At 40.5% G+C, this 14,699-nt stretch overlaps 1 protein-coding gene across 1 annotated transcript; it reads right to left on the bottom strand.

The window, feature by feature from the left end:
• Window positions 1-9,871: 9,871 nt before the first annotated feature.
• Window positions 9,872-11,790, bottom strand: LOC129169314 (POU domain, class 4, transcription factor 3-like). Its single transcript, XM_054755632.1, has 2 exons — window positions 11,664-11,790; window positions 9,872-11,478 (listed from the first exon to the last, which is right to left on the bottom strand). Exons 1-2 carry the CDS (start codon window positions 11,769-11,771, stop codon window positions 10,573-10,575), a joined length of 1,014 nt encoding a protein of 337 aa, XP_054611607.1. The 5' UTR covers window positions 11,772-11,790; the 3' UTR covers window positions 9,872-10,572.
• Window positions 11,791-14,699: the final 2,909 nt, after the last annotated feature.

Below are 14,699 nucleotides of genomic sequence, written 5' to 3' on the forward strand. Positions count from 1 at the left end.
TGTTGCAATTTGACTGACCCAGTCCTCTAAGTCCTTGGATTCCAGGGGGACCAGCAGGAGAAGGAGCAGCAGTCCTTTAATGACAGACAAGCACACGGGTATGAAGAAGAACGTAAATCTGCTGATGGGGGCCCAGCTCTCCGACTGACTGAATGGCTCGGTTAGTAAGTTTTCATGTTCAACCTAACACAAACACAGAAGATCCAAATCAAAGTCCTTTGTACACAAAAAGCCGTTTTATCAAGCCAAGGAGAATGAAGAACAAAGCAGGAAGTGCACTATACCCAAATAAAACCAGTAACCGCTGTCTTTCTCTTTGTGATCAGTCATCCACAAGGCTTTTGCCGAGTCCGACCATCTCTGACCACCATGGCACTGCGATCCCGGGCAAAAGTACTTGGACACGCCCGTTGCTTTGAATGTGAGTCACTCTTCTTTTCTTACTTACCACAAAAAAAGAAGTGCTAAGTTTGTACTACATTTCAGGCACAGGTTTATGTAAAATATTATTCAAACGTTGATCAATTTTAATTAGATTTAGGCAAGGTGCCACTGGTTTGTATTTAACAGTGTCACTCACAGGTTGGGCCTAAAGTAAGGCATACTTCTGGATGTCCTCTAGGGGGCGTCCAATGCCTTTCTGTGCAATGTCCTCTCTGCTGTAACAGTGATATGACTCCACACACTTTAAGGAGAGATTACCGTAGTCTTCCAAGAAACTCTTTTGGGGGTCCTCACTAACTTAAGTGGAAAACATCCTCCAAAATGTCAACAAGCTCAGACTTGACTGTGTGTGATGTTACCCTAAAATTTGAGTGCTTTCCCGACTAAACACCCTCCAAAACAGCATACATACAACCCAAATCTTCTGGATAAGTACACCTCAAAAGCCAACCATCATCTTGTGTAATGCCAGAAAATCTTATGAACATCTAAAGCATTAACTCCGAGAGTGCATTTAGCTTTTTCTTTGGCTTTTTGTGTTTTTGTGACACCCCATAGAAGGGTACCAGTCATAGCCAAGTGGATGAGTGTGATGCTAACCTTTGAGCCAGAATAGGAACTTATTGCAACGTACTGTAAGACAGAGTCTTACTGCACTGAAAAATACCACAAGGCCCGATTAAGGCCAACAATACCTATAAAATGCCACTAGGTGGACTGTATCGCTGTCTGAACACCTCCTTGTGCCCCTTTTTGTGTCTTCAAAGGGTAAGTAGTTTTATTTTATTTTCATTTGATTCGCCAACAGTTAACTTCATGGAATACGATGGCTGAATGGATCTCATAATTATGACTTTTTATCTTGTAATTTAGATTTTTTTTTTGAAATCTCATACTCTAATTATGACTTAAAATTGGGATTTTTTTTTTCTTTCAGTGGTGGAAACAGGCTTCCATATAACTTAAAACTCCGCCTATGCAGTGCAGACAGAAAAGTTTGGATAGTGACCTGCTACTGATTAATTCACTTTACATCATTTTCGAACAATTTTTTGGGCTCAATAATAAATCAATAAAGGTGTGACATAATTAATAAACTGATGATGAACGATGTCAAATATCTCCAATTAAAACACACATATCTAAAAATTTAGAACACACAATAATAATAATAAAAGTACCTCATCAACTCTACTATTTTCCGCAGTCTACCGGCATGTCGTGATTGGTGACGCTGAGCTTCACACACTGCCTACGAGTCCTTAAATGTTGTAGATCGGTCAACTAAAACCAGACTTACGATCGGTAATATTCACCACGATTTTGTCATTGCGTTATGTTATTTCTCATTTGCACCCGCTTCGAAAGAGAAAGTAAACAGGCAATGAAACATTAGAGGCCGTTCGCACAGGGAGAGGGGGAAAGGTAAGCCAGTAGTACTGTCAAGTGGCCAACTGACACGGATTCGGAATGACACATTTTATATTTGCAGTCTAAGTAGGGTTCATTACATTACTCAGATTTTAGGTTTTTGGGTGATTTCAGGCCCAATGTGTTAATACATCATGTCAAAAACAAGATGTGCAATCACACGTGAGGTTGGACTGAGGGGGGGAAAAAAGAAGCAAAATCCCACCCTGAGCTCCAAAGAGTGAATAACAAAATAACTCATCCATCCATCCACCTCTTTTCTATGCCGCTTCTCCTCTTTAGGGTCGCGGGGGCATGCTGGAGCCTATCCCAGCTGACTTCGGGGCGACAGGCGGGGTACACCCTGACTCTTATCTATTTTTATTTATATCCAGAAGTTTCCTTTACATCGTATTAATCTTTAAAATCCTCGTAATCTCACCTGGAAATCTCCACCTTACCAGAGCTCACACCACTAGACAACACGTTAGACTAGATTTGTATCAGTAACATAAACCACATTAGAAGTCCATAAATGTGTGCACAACTGCCCCACATTATTATCTTATTAATGAAGTGCGAATGACTAAAATGTAGCTTTTTTTTAATGAGGCAGGTGATTGCTTTATTAGCTACTTAGCCACAGAAGCGCTGACGTCTTCAAATATGAATAAGATCCTATCCACAATTGAGCCCGTAGAACTCTTAAAGAACCTTGTCTTCCGCGGGTACACTCAGGCAGTGGGGCGGTGCCCAGAAATACATGGGTGTAGATGCACAGCTCTCTGGGAGGAACATGTTTCAGCACTCTTCTCCCTCTTGCTGCCGTCACTTGGTGATGTGATGCAATGTGAACGCTGTGCAGGCAGGGGGATGGCACTTCCTGCTGGTGGTCAGAGTCTGTGTGCTGCTGAACCGTGACGCTCATTACTAATTCAAAACAATCGCTCTTCTTTTTCATCAGTGCTTTTTATACAACGGCTGGAATAATCCCAAACCTAATTCCATTCCTTGCAGTAGTTTATTTAGTGGTCTTCTGAACTGAATCTCATTACATTTTGTACTTTATTCCTGCTGGTTAGTGCATGCATGCTGAGCATGCTGAGAAACCAGCAGGGGTGTCACGACATCTTGTCACAAAACCTCGCGAAATTAAAACGTGACAAGAGTTCTCGTTCAGAAAAAAACTGTCTCGTGGGCACTTGGCCTGGGATGATAATAAATTACTTAATGAATGACACAATGAATGAAAATGAACTCTATAATCTTTCCAGCCTCAATATATTTGTACAGGACCTGTGTGTGTTTGCCTCACTTGCTGTATCCAAACAGGCAGGAAGAGGGTTCACTCTGTGCATTGGTTTCAGCACCTTGGCGCGTTTGTTGCACAGAACAACGACGTGAACGGAGTGAGCCCTTTTGTGAGTCATATAGTCTCTTTGTCTTGGTGGGTGGAGGCATGGGCGCTAGCATACACGCAGAGTGCAGGAGAATGCAACCGAGTAGAAATGAAAATTGTAGATTGCAATATATAGTCTTTTATTATTGTACTTTTCTTTAAAGTAATGTTAAAATCTTGTTCTCATAGAGCCAATCTTGTGTATCGTCTTGTATCCTGAAATGAGTGTCTCATGACACTCCTATAAAAGAGTCTTCGAAAATCCCTTCTATTTTATTTGATCTTACTTAATGTATGTCTTTATACCGCTGGAGTTAGACTACTGCATAGTTTTGTTTTGTTTTTTAAAGTTTTGCTTGATTTTTTTGTGTGCCTTTGGCATTTGACTGTTGCTTGATTATTTTAATATTTAATTTCATTTGTGTTATATGTAAAGTGTATTTTTCCTTTTTTTTTTAATTCATTTTGGACCAAATGTAATTAATTGATTAATTTATTTTGTGTTCCTCTGGGATCTCCATTTTTTTTCCATTTTAGTACTTCCTTAAAGTGTTTATTTATTATTTTTTTATTATTTATTATGTACCTCCCGCATTCCACCATAGCCTACCTATTGATTTGATTTAATATAATCATTTTTTAATTTTACGTTGTCATGCATTTTTCAGTCTTGTGTGCTTTTTGCATTTGACTATGGTTTTTATTAAATGAAATGGATATTAACATTTATATTTCCTCTGCTTCCTGATCATTTTTTTTGTATTCCAGTATGTAATGTGTTCCGATTTTTTTTCTATTTTACAATTTCATTCCTTTTTAGTTTTAATCTGTATTGTATGAGAACAACTTATTTTAGTTTATTGTTAAAGTTAGCAGTAACTATTTTTCCAGTTGTTATTATGTCTTTTCCTGCAAATGACTTTATTTTTTCTGGCTATTTTTTAAACACCTTTATTGGTGCCAAAATACATTTTGACCCCTACTTGTTTACCTGTGGACCAATCAGAAGCCTGTTTGAATGCGATGAATGTTGAATGTGTTCTTCTTCCTGGTCATAGCATGGATGCTCAGCTTGAACAGAGAACACTCACTTAGTGGGTGCATCAACATCTTAATGCCATTACTACACACACTAGGTGTTAAGACATTTTCATGTATCTAAATGATGTTCTTTTCTCGTTGTGTGCCAGCCACTGCTTCTGCAAGATGATCCTGGGCCAGTAGCCTGAGGGCTGACTTGAGGGCCCGGGGCCGCTGGGAGCAGACGGCGGGGCTGGTGGAAAGGGGGGGGAGGAGTTTGCTGCAACTGCCAGGGGGCGTCCTCCGGGGGTCTCTGTGTTTCATGTGTGCCTTCAAAGGCAAGCGGGGAGCGTGAGTGAGTTCATCAACGCTGCCATTGTTGCTTCTACAGGAGTCCGCCATTTTTTTTTACTTTGTTTCCATGTGTCCCTTTCGGCCACTTAGAAGAACCACGTCATGAAGGACGCTTCTGATCTAAAACCGCTTGCACACAGCAGAGCAGAAGGTGGCAAACTGCCATTGTCATTTTCCTTTCCAAGCAAATGAAGTGCGACTGATGGTAATATGTTAGCACTGTCCAATGAAAAGCATGCATTGTATCTCTAAAATTGTTTCATGAATGAAAGAAAGCAAATGCTGAAAATATTAATAATCTACACTCTTTATGAAAACTATCCATCCATCCATCCGTTTTCTATACCGCTTCTCCTCATTAGGGTCTTGGGGGTATGCTGGACTTTGACTTTGGGCGACAGGCGGGGGTACACCCTGGACTGGTCGCCAGCCAATCGCAGGGCACATATAGACAAACAACCATTCACACTCACATTCACACCTTCATTCATGGAAATGAATAAAAGCGTGTATCTCCAAAAACCACGTGACATTATTTTATGGATAAAAGCAAATGTAGAAGTACATTTTCCAAGAAAAGTAAATATAATGTACAGCTTTTGCCCCTAACCGTCAGGGTTACATTCTTTCTCATCCGAGTATCAAGCTTTCTTCCACCTTTCAATGCCCGTGTTTGGTGCGGGCAATTTTGTGTCGTTGAAGGAGACGAGGCCTTTGGAGATGTTCGTCCCGTGTCTTGACGGACAGCCAATCGGATCCTCTAGCTCAATTTTTTGGGTTGACCTTTTTGTTCCATAATTCTCCGGATCTTTTAAGAAGTTTCAAATGACTGTCCTGCGGCGTCCATCCTCAGCAGCGGTGGCGCGCTGCGAGAGGCCTTGTTTATGAGGCTCAACGATCTGACCGCGTTCAAAGAGAGAAAACTTTTCTGCCTTTGCCATCAAGAGATCATGACAGGACACTTTGGATCAGCTGATGAACAGCCTATTTCAGTTATATGGTTGTTTACTCAAAAATGTTTTTGTCTCACTCCCATTTCGTCTTTTTGCATTCCGAAGCGCTACTTAGAACCTCCTTAAGATCTGCAAAATGTAAGTTATTGCAATTTTTTTATCCATCCATGTTCTATGCCGCTTGTTGCCGCGGGTGTGCTGGAGCCTATCCCAGCTGACTTTGGGCGAGAGGCGGGGTGCGCCCTGGACTGGTCGCCAGCCAATTGCAGGGTATGCAATTTTTCAACTGGTGCTAAAATGTCTTGTTGCTGTCCAACAAAAAGCATACATCTCCGACATATTCTTCTGATTTTGTTTTTTTTTTTCTTACCCAAAGTTGTTTGATGGAGAAAAACACAGGTCCAAAATATTCCCAAGCTGTTCAACAAAAAGCACATATTTGTTTTTTTTGTTGTATTTTTTTTTGCCAAAAGTATTTAATGGATTAAAAACAAATGACAGTATCCCCAAGTTAAACTTTCCACAGGACATTATTTTTACAGATATCTACCAGGCCCCTTTCTAAGTCTTTTCATGAGGTCCCCCCCCCTCCCCTCGCCTCCATGCATGTAGCTGGTGTCCCTTGGGTGTTCCCCCTTGTCACACCTCTTCACTGTCAGCCTGCATTGAGACTGCAGAGACTCACCTTGACGTGACGCCCTGCAAAGAAATGTTTGGACAGTCAGGATGACACGGTGTCAAACTTTTTACGACTTGCTATTCTTCCATCCCTTGCCTCCTGCTTCCTTTTCCTTGGTCATTTCTTCCGACTTCAAAGCCTTTTTTTCTTGGAGAGAAAATATAATGTGCTGACTTCCTGTTCAGACCGATCCAGTCTTTTTAAGTGCTGTTAGGAGGGCCGGGGAAAAAAAAAAATCACACCACAGTGAGTTCTTTCTGGCTGGCTAATCTTATTCCTCAAGGCACTTTGATAATGGAGAGGACTTTGAATAATGAATGCAGTGTATCATACTGTTCTTCAGGCATGCATGCTGAATGAATTAAGAAGACTGCCTCTAATATCGTCTCCTGCCTGCATGCGAGCCCTTCATGTCTTCTTCGCTGTTCACATTCGGATGCAAAATGTCCTCAACAAAGTGTGACGCTTTTTTTTTTTTTTTTTTTTTGTAGAGACGACTGAGCTATCTTTCTCATCCCAAACAAACATTGAGACTTTCAAAGATGAAATCACATCAAAGCACTTCCTATGCGCCCAATCAGATTGCAGCCAATGCCAGACTTATACTGGTCGCAGACACTAGGGGGCGTATTGTCACGTATCCAACTAAAAACCTCTTATGTTCTCATTTTTCTTCTTTTTTTTTTAACTTCTCAAAATTTGGAGATGCTGTACATGCTTTTTACACGACAGTGATCATATTTTTCTGTCATCTTGCAAATACTATGATATGCTGTGATGTGCTGACCAACTACTTAAAGAATGTAACTGGAAAGGCCACAAAATAACTGCAGTAGGAGAGATAAAAATACACTACGGTTTCCATGCAGGGACAATTTAGTGGCATATTTTAACATGTTTTTCTGCATGTATGTATTTATTTATTATTTTAGTATTTTTTATACATTTAGTTTTAATTGCACAATTTATGCTTTATAAATAATGTAAAATGTAAATAATGACGACTTATTTCATTACTTTGAATCACCCATCCATCCGTTTTCTATGCCGCTTCTCCTCATTAGGATCACGGGGGTATGCTGGAGCCTATCCCAGCTGACTTCGGGCGACAGGCAGGGTACACCCTGGACTCGTCGCCAGCCAATCGCAGTATTTTGAATCAATATTTTTATACTGTGTATGTATAAATGCATCTGTTCATTAACTACAAGCATCCGTAATGAATGAACATTTCAATAAACATCTTTCAGCCATTAGAAAAAAAAAAGATTTAGCTAATTGACAGCTAATGTAACTATTTTTTTAAATCATTTTTTTAAATTAACGTCAGCGTGAGAAGCACATTTTGTTCATGTATTCACCATACAGTATTTTTAGCCATTTAGTTGCTGTATTTACACTGTATGTATGACTGTATCAGTTGATGAGCAGCATTCAGGTTGAATTTCTGAATAATTGAAATGGGCAACAAATACATAAAGTAGATCTCTTTCAGCCATTCAGGTATATTTTTAAAGAACCGCCGATAACTGAGTTATTTTTGATGATCAAAATGTGTTTTACTAAAATAAATACGTCCATAATTGTGGTTTCTCAGCGGTGTAGAAGCGCACTGCATCACACTGACTGCTGTCTCTAATATTTTGGTTATTCTATTGAGCAGCATAAGACGGACAAAACATTAGGAGCACCTGTCTCTGCATAATATGTGCACACATGCATTGTCTTCTGCTGGTAGAGGTCCCTCTATGCTGACGTCACAGGCTATTATAGAGGAGCTTCCAGACCGATGGACATCATCTCCATGAAGAAGACATCCATCACCCAAGTTTGTAAGTCTCGCGTGTGTGTGTGTTGTGACGCTGATAGTCTTCCACGTTCTCATTTGTTGCTACTGGCTGTTGATGAATTATTGATTTTGCGCTGCATTCCCTTACTCTTCTCACTGCACCGACAACCGTACGTGTGTGTTGATATATAGGAAGCTCATTCCAGAGCAACATCCCCATTCCGTCAGGAAAGACCTGCAAACGTGTTTGCATCCCTCCCAAAATTCAGGGGTTGTTTTTATACTCAAATGTGAGATTGTTGCATGAGAATGTAAATAATTCAAACTCGGCCACATGACGCCTTTCAGCTCCACTTACCAACACAACACAGGGCTCCGCTTCTCATATCAGCGTCCATTATTTATTAGCACGACCCCGCAGACCCTGTTTAACCTCCTCTTTACATGTTCACTTCATTAGGAACACCCGATAGTTTATTTGTGTTGCTGTTTGCAGTATCGAGGTCTGTTCCTAATATTTAGAGGGTGCAAAACATTACAAAAAGCTCCCAGGTATGGCGCCGTAATAATAAAAATGCTTGTAAATTGGCTCATGTAGCGTTTAGATTGTGCACGTGTACCTAATGAAGTGGCCCATAAGTGCGAGCTCTTTATCTGTTTAGCATAAAGCGCAGACTAATTATGTTGAAATATTAATATGTTGGATGCCTTTTTAATATCGGACCGGAAGCAGTCCACAGTGATGATCCCACGTAGTAGGAAACACGTGCATGTGGTTTAGGTCGATATATATTTCATGTTATTATACAAGCTTCGATCCATGCATCGACTGAAATTGTTCGTTTTATAACGTTGTTTCAAAAAATTAATTATTGCTTGAATAACACAAAAAAAGCAAAAAAGTGAATACAATATGTAGTATATAATTTTTATATTTCATTGTTGAGGAAGTTTTTAAAAAAATCGTCAAGGATGCAAACAATGAGAAAAGTAAATCAATAATTTATGTTTTTTTAAAATTATAAATTATACCTGCATATCCGTTGTGTCCCATGCAGGGTACGTTTTGTTTTTTTTGGGGGGGGGGAGCATTTGTGTTTGGTAAATTGTAACAAAACGGTGGAATAATCAAATAAAAATGAATTTGAAAAATTACATCGAGAGTCAATATAGTATTGTAATAATAAATAATAAAACATGTCAAATATTACAAGTGAATACAATATTTATCTACAATATTTGATGAATGCAATAGTTGATAGAACTATATTTACTTTTTCATATTTAGAAAATACACAATTTGCACTATAAATCGTCAAAAATGCAAATAATGAGAAGAATAAATCCATTATATAACTATACTGTATATATATATATATATATATACATAGAGTATATACTGATACTTGCACATGTGCAGCAGCTCTTCCTCCCCTTGAGTCACGTGCTTCTATTTCGTTTTCACACCAATATATAATTAACATTGCATTGCCACGAGTTAATAATAATAATTATAAAGCCATCCATTATCCATAATTAAAAGTGTCGCAATTAAAGGGACAATAGGCTATATGTTTTAAAAAAACGCACTCATGATGCATATTTAATGTCATGCCTGTATGGGTGTGTGTGTGTGTGTGTGTGTGTGTGTGTGTGTGTGTGTGTGTGTGTGTGTGTGTGTGTGTGTGTGTGTGCAGGCTACGGGAATTTATATACATGTCAAATATTCAGATTGCAAAACATGGTTAAAATGATACCGAATTAAATGGTTGATAAACATGGAGTCATAGAAATAGCCACTTTTAGAAAATAAACAGTTATTTATTAATTACATTTAAACAACGAAATGTCTTTAAAAAGGGTGAGCAATTATGAAACGATGTGCTGTCTTGCCACAATAGGTACAGCTACACATAACCCAATAACATCCCACACAAAAATATGGAATAAATATAAAATAATTAAAGAAATATTGCTGAATGAGTCCAAATGTAGCTTTAAAAAAAATACATGGCGTCAATGGGTTGTGCAGGTGTACCTAATGAAGTGACCAGTGAGTTTATAATGTCGATCCGCTTTTAAATATAATATTATTAAATGATAGCAGCCATTGTTCATTCATGAACATGAACACAACCTTGTGAAAAGTGTGTGTGTGTGTGTGTGTGTGAGGGGAAAATCCACAGTTTTAATTAGATCATTTCAACAACTGATAATAATAATAATTATACTGTGCCTTTTTTTAAAGAGACAGTCAGTAACATTTGCACTTAGGAAGAAAAAAGTGAAGACGTGATGTCAATATTGTGTTGAAGTAGTCCATCCATCAGATGATGTAAAGTGACGTAACGTCCCTGAAAGTGACAAAGTGTCTTTTAGAAGTTACAGCACAGTAATGTGTTCAACAATTCCTGATTAGTGCTTTAAAAAAAGTGCACTAAAATGAAGAATAGAGGAGATAATCCCAAAATTGAGAAGTGATAAGAGCTGCCTCACAAATGTTTTATGGGTGATGCGTTCAGTGTCAGTGCACCGCCGAGTACTTCATGCGCTTCTGTTTCTGCCTCTGGTTGCAGAACCACACTCGAACCACGTTCTTTTTCAGGTCCAGTTTCTCCGCGATGGCTGCGATCTTCTCCGAGGAGGGCCTCGGCTGGATGGCGAAGTAGGCCTCCAGGGAGCGCTTCTCCGGCGCGGCGATGGAGGTGCGCCGTCGCCTCCTCGCGTCGTCCCCGGGGCCACCAGCACCAGCACCTCCGAGGAGATCCTGCTTGGCGCTCCTGTCCCGGTGCGCCGCCTCGGCCTCCTCCAACCAGGCGTGGAGCACCGGCTTGAGCGCGATCATGTTGTTGTGCGACAGCGTGAGGGACTCGAACCTGCAGATAGTGCTCTGGCTCAGCGAGCCCACGCCGGGGATCTTCAGGTCTGCCAGAGCCGAGCCCACGTCCGCTTGCGTCACGCCGAGCTTGATGCGCCTCTGCTTGAAGCGCTCGGCGAAGGCTTCCAGCTCGCGTGGGTCTGACTCCACGTCGCTATGCGCGGGCATGGCCGGGTGAGGGTGACCCATGGCGGCCATGGCCTGGTGCAGCTGCCCCATGGTCTGCAGGTGGTGGTGTTGATGATGGTGGTGCGCCATGCCGGGCTCTGGAGCACCCATCCCGGTCACAGCCAGGCTGCTGGAGAGATGCTCCAGAAGATCCCCGGCCTCCAGGCTCTGTCCTAGCTGATGGTGATGATGGTGATGATGATGATTCTGGGGTGCGATGATAGCAGGTACGTGCAAGGAGACAGAGGAGGAGGAGGAGGTGGAGGTGCTCATGGTATGGAAGGTGCAGCCGTCTCTCCTGATGCTGTCAGCCGCCGCCTGCAGAGCTTCTGCCCGCGCCAGCAGGCTCTCCTCCACGCCGCCCCCCAATATATTGGCCTGCAGCTGCAAGCCAGCATGGTGGGAGTCAGTGGGGAATTGTGTCAGGCATGCGGATGATGATGAGGAGGAGGAGGAGGAGGAGAAGAAGAAGAAGGAGGAGGGAGGTCATAAAAATTAATATGGAGGGAGGAGGAGTGTGTCGCATAGAACAAAGTCAAATCACATTTACGCACAAAACGTTGACCGACCTGTGGTGGGCCCGGCAGACACACTCTGCGCATGCTCTCATGCACCCCATGAGCGTGCAGGCCGGGGTGGCTCAAATGCTGCTTGCCGTCCATGGCCATCATCATCATCTTCTTCTTCTGCCTGCTTTCACTATGATGGAGGATGAGCAAGTCCACACTGTCTGGACTCTATGACTGCACCCGTACACCTTCCTCTCCTCCCCCCCCCGCACCTAGCTCCTCTTACATGGGCGCAACAGGTGGACCTGTTCTGCGCATGCGCAGTAATGGTTAACCACTCAATTAGCCATGGATTTTCTAAATGTATGCTTTTTAATGGTTAAAAGAGTACATAGATACTATCACATAGTCAAATAATTGAGCTGTTTTATTAGTTCATTCATTTTAAAGATAAAACACTAATCATTTTTTATAATAGATGAGACGCTAAAACCAGTATTAACATACTGAAATAAATGTATGTGAATAATAATAATGATAGTCAAATAATACTTATTATTGATACTTATTAATATTATGATTAAGTAATTGGAGAGTATATGAAGCCCATAACAAGTGAACCCTTTTTCATTACTGTTTTATATTAGAAGAAAACACATACACACTAAAATAATACAAAATATAACAATTATTTGTATATTATTAGTACATATCCATGCAGTAGATGAACCACAACAAAACCATGATACATTTTTAATACAGTATATTGATGATTAGCACTTGAGTTTATCATTCCATGTATTGTAATATTTATATTATATGACAAATATGTTATTAAATATATTATTAATCATCAGTTAACTAAATAAATAAAATGTATTTTTTTAAATAAAGTAAATTAAAAAACAATAATGTTGACTATTGCACATTTATTTAGTTATACACTTGTTTACTGCACAATTTAGCTTTAAAAAGTATATATCGATGAATACCTATGAATACCTCTATGACAAGTTCCATCAGAAGTGAGCATTATTATTTATCATAGGTCAAGAGCACCATGCGTAGCTGTCCATGGTGCTGATGTTAGCGTGACACGGTCTGTAACGCTGCAAGAATGAAATCATATGATAAAAGTTACGCTGAAAAGAAGCCAAAGAGACTTACAGAAAGAGCAGCATGTCTGGGGGAGGGGGAGGGGGAGGGGGAGGGGGAGGGGGGGTGGGGCAAAGACTGATGACGCTGCAGGTCCATCTGATCCTGCCGCTCGCATGTCTGGTTCCCTTCGTGAGTAAATTATGTAGCAGGTGGCAGGCATCCGTTACAATGTTAGCATCTTCCTATTCATTAGACAAATACACGAAAAAGCCTGATAGCTGGATCGTAAACGACAACATACCCGCCATTCTGTCCCATTGCTTGTGCGCTACCTAGTAGCTACGTTGGTGAATTACAGTTACCTTCCACTACAAACAGTGTCATACTTTGGTCCAAATTCAAGAAACAAGTTTTCTCAGAAACAACAGTAAACATAGTAATATTTGTCTGTTCCAGGGTTAACAGTGTCACCGGCATCCCAACCGGGCTATGTAAGGCTCCAGCATACCCCTGCGACCCTAATGAGGAGAAGCGGCATAGAAGATGGATGGAAATGAGGAAGAAAGTAATTGAAGTCTATCAGTCTGGAAAAGTTTATAAAGCCATTTCTAAAGCTTTGGGACTCCAGCGAACCACAATGGTGAAAACATGGAACAGTGGTGAACCTTCCCTGGAGTGGTCAGCCAACCAAAATTACCTCAAGAGTGCAGGAACGACTAATCCAAAAGGTAGCAAAACGCCCCACAACAACATCCAAAGAACTCCAGGCCTCACTTGCCTCAGTTAACGTCAGTGTTCATGGCTCCACCATAAGAAAGACACTGGGTAAAGCCGGCTTGCATGGCAGATTTTGCCAGAAAACATCTTGATGATCCCGAAGACCTTTGGGGAAATACTCTGTGGTCTGTTGAAAAAAAAGTTTACCTTTTTGGAAGGTGTGTGTCCCATTACATCTGCCGTAAAAGTAACGCCGCATTTCAGAAAAAGAGCATCATACCAACAGTAAAATATAGTGGTGGTAGTGTGATGGTCTGGGGCTGTTTTGCTGCTTCAGGACCTGGAAGATTTACTGTGTTAAACGGAACCATGAATTCTGCTGTTTACCAAAAAATCCTGAAGGAGAATGTCCTGCCATCTGTTCGTGACCTCAAGCTGAAACCAACTTGGGTTCTGCAGCAAGACAATGATCCAAAACACACCAGCAAGTCCACCTCTGAATGGCTGAAGAAAAACAGAATGAAGACTTTGGAGTGGCCTAGTCAAAGTCCTGACCTGAATCCTACTGAGATGCTGTGGCATGACCTTAAAAAGACGCTTCGTGCTTCTGCCAAGATGAGTGGGCCAAAATTCCTCCACAGCGCTGTAAGAGACTCAATGCAAGTTATCACAAACACTTGATTGCAGTTGATGCTGCTAAGGGTGACCCAATCAGTTATTAGCTTTATGGGGCAATCCCTTTTTCACATGCAGGTTTGGATTTTTTTTTTCTCCCATAATGATAAATTTAATTTAAAAACTGCATTTTGTGTTCAGTTGCGTTGTCATTGACTAAAATTTAAATTTGTTTGATGATCTGTAACATTTAAGTGTGACAAACATGCAAAAAGTACTATCACACCACTGTAAATATATTTTTAAAAGATACAGACATTAACAAACATAAAACAATGAAATAATAATTTTCATGTCAAAGATACCACTTAACATTCTACAATAATTAAATATGAATAAATACCCATATAAATGATCAGATATACTATAGTGTGTCTTAGTACTGTGGCAATAATAAAAGGTAAATAATCCATCTTTTATATGGAATTAGAGCAGGGGTGAGCAACCCTAAGTCAGATAAAAACTCCAATTTGATATACACACTAAAAGATATTTCACCCACAAATGCTCTTAATGTATACAAATACATTTGTTGTAACATTGCAACAACTGACATTCTGTTTCCTTCTCTTCGAGGACTGTTTGCCTTGGTGGAGGTATGTGTCT

The sequence above is a fragment of the Dunckerocampus dactyliophorus genome, chromosome 16, assembly GCF_027744805.1.
Source record: "Dunckerocampus dactyliophorus isolate RoL2022-P2 chromosome 16, RoL_Ddac_1.1, whole genome shotgun sequence".
NCBI classification, from domain to species: domain Eukaryota; kingdom Metazoa; phylum Chordata; class Actinopteri; order Syngnathiformes; family Syngnathidae; genus Dunckerocampus; species Dunckerocampus dactyliophorus.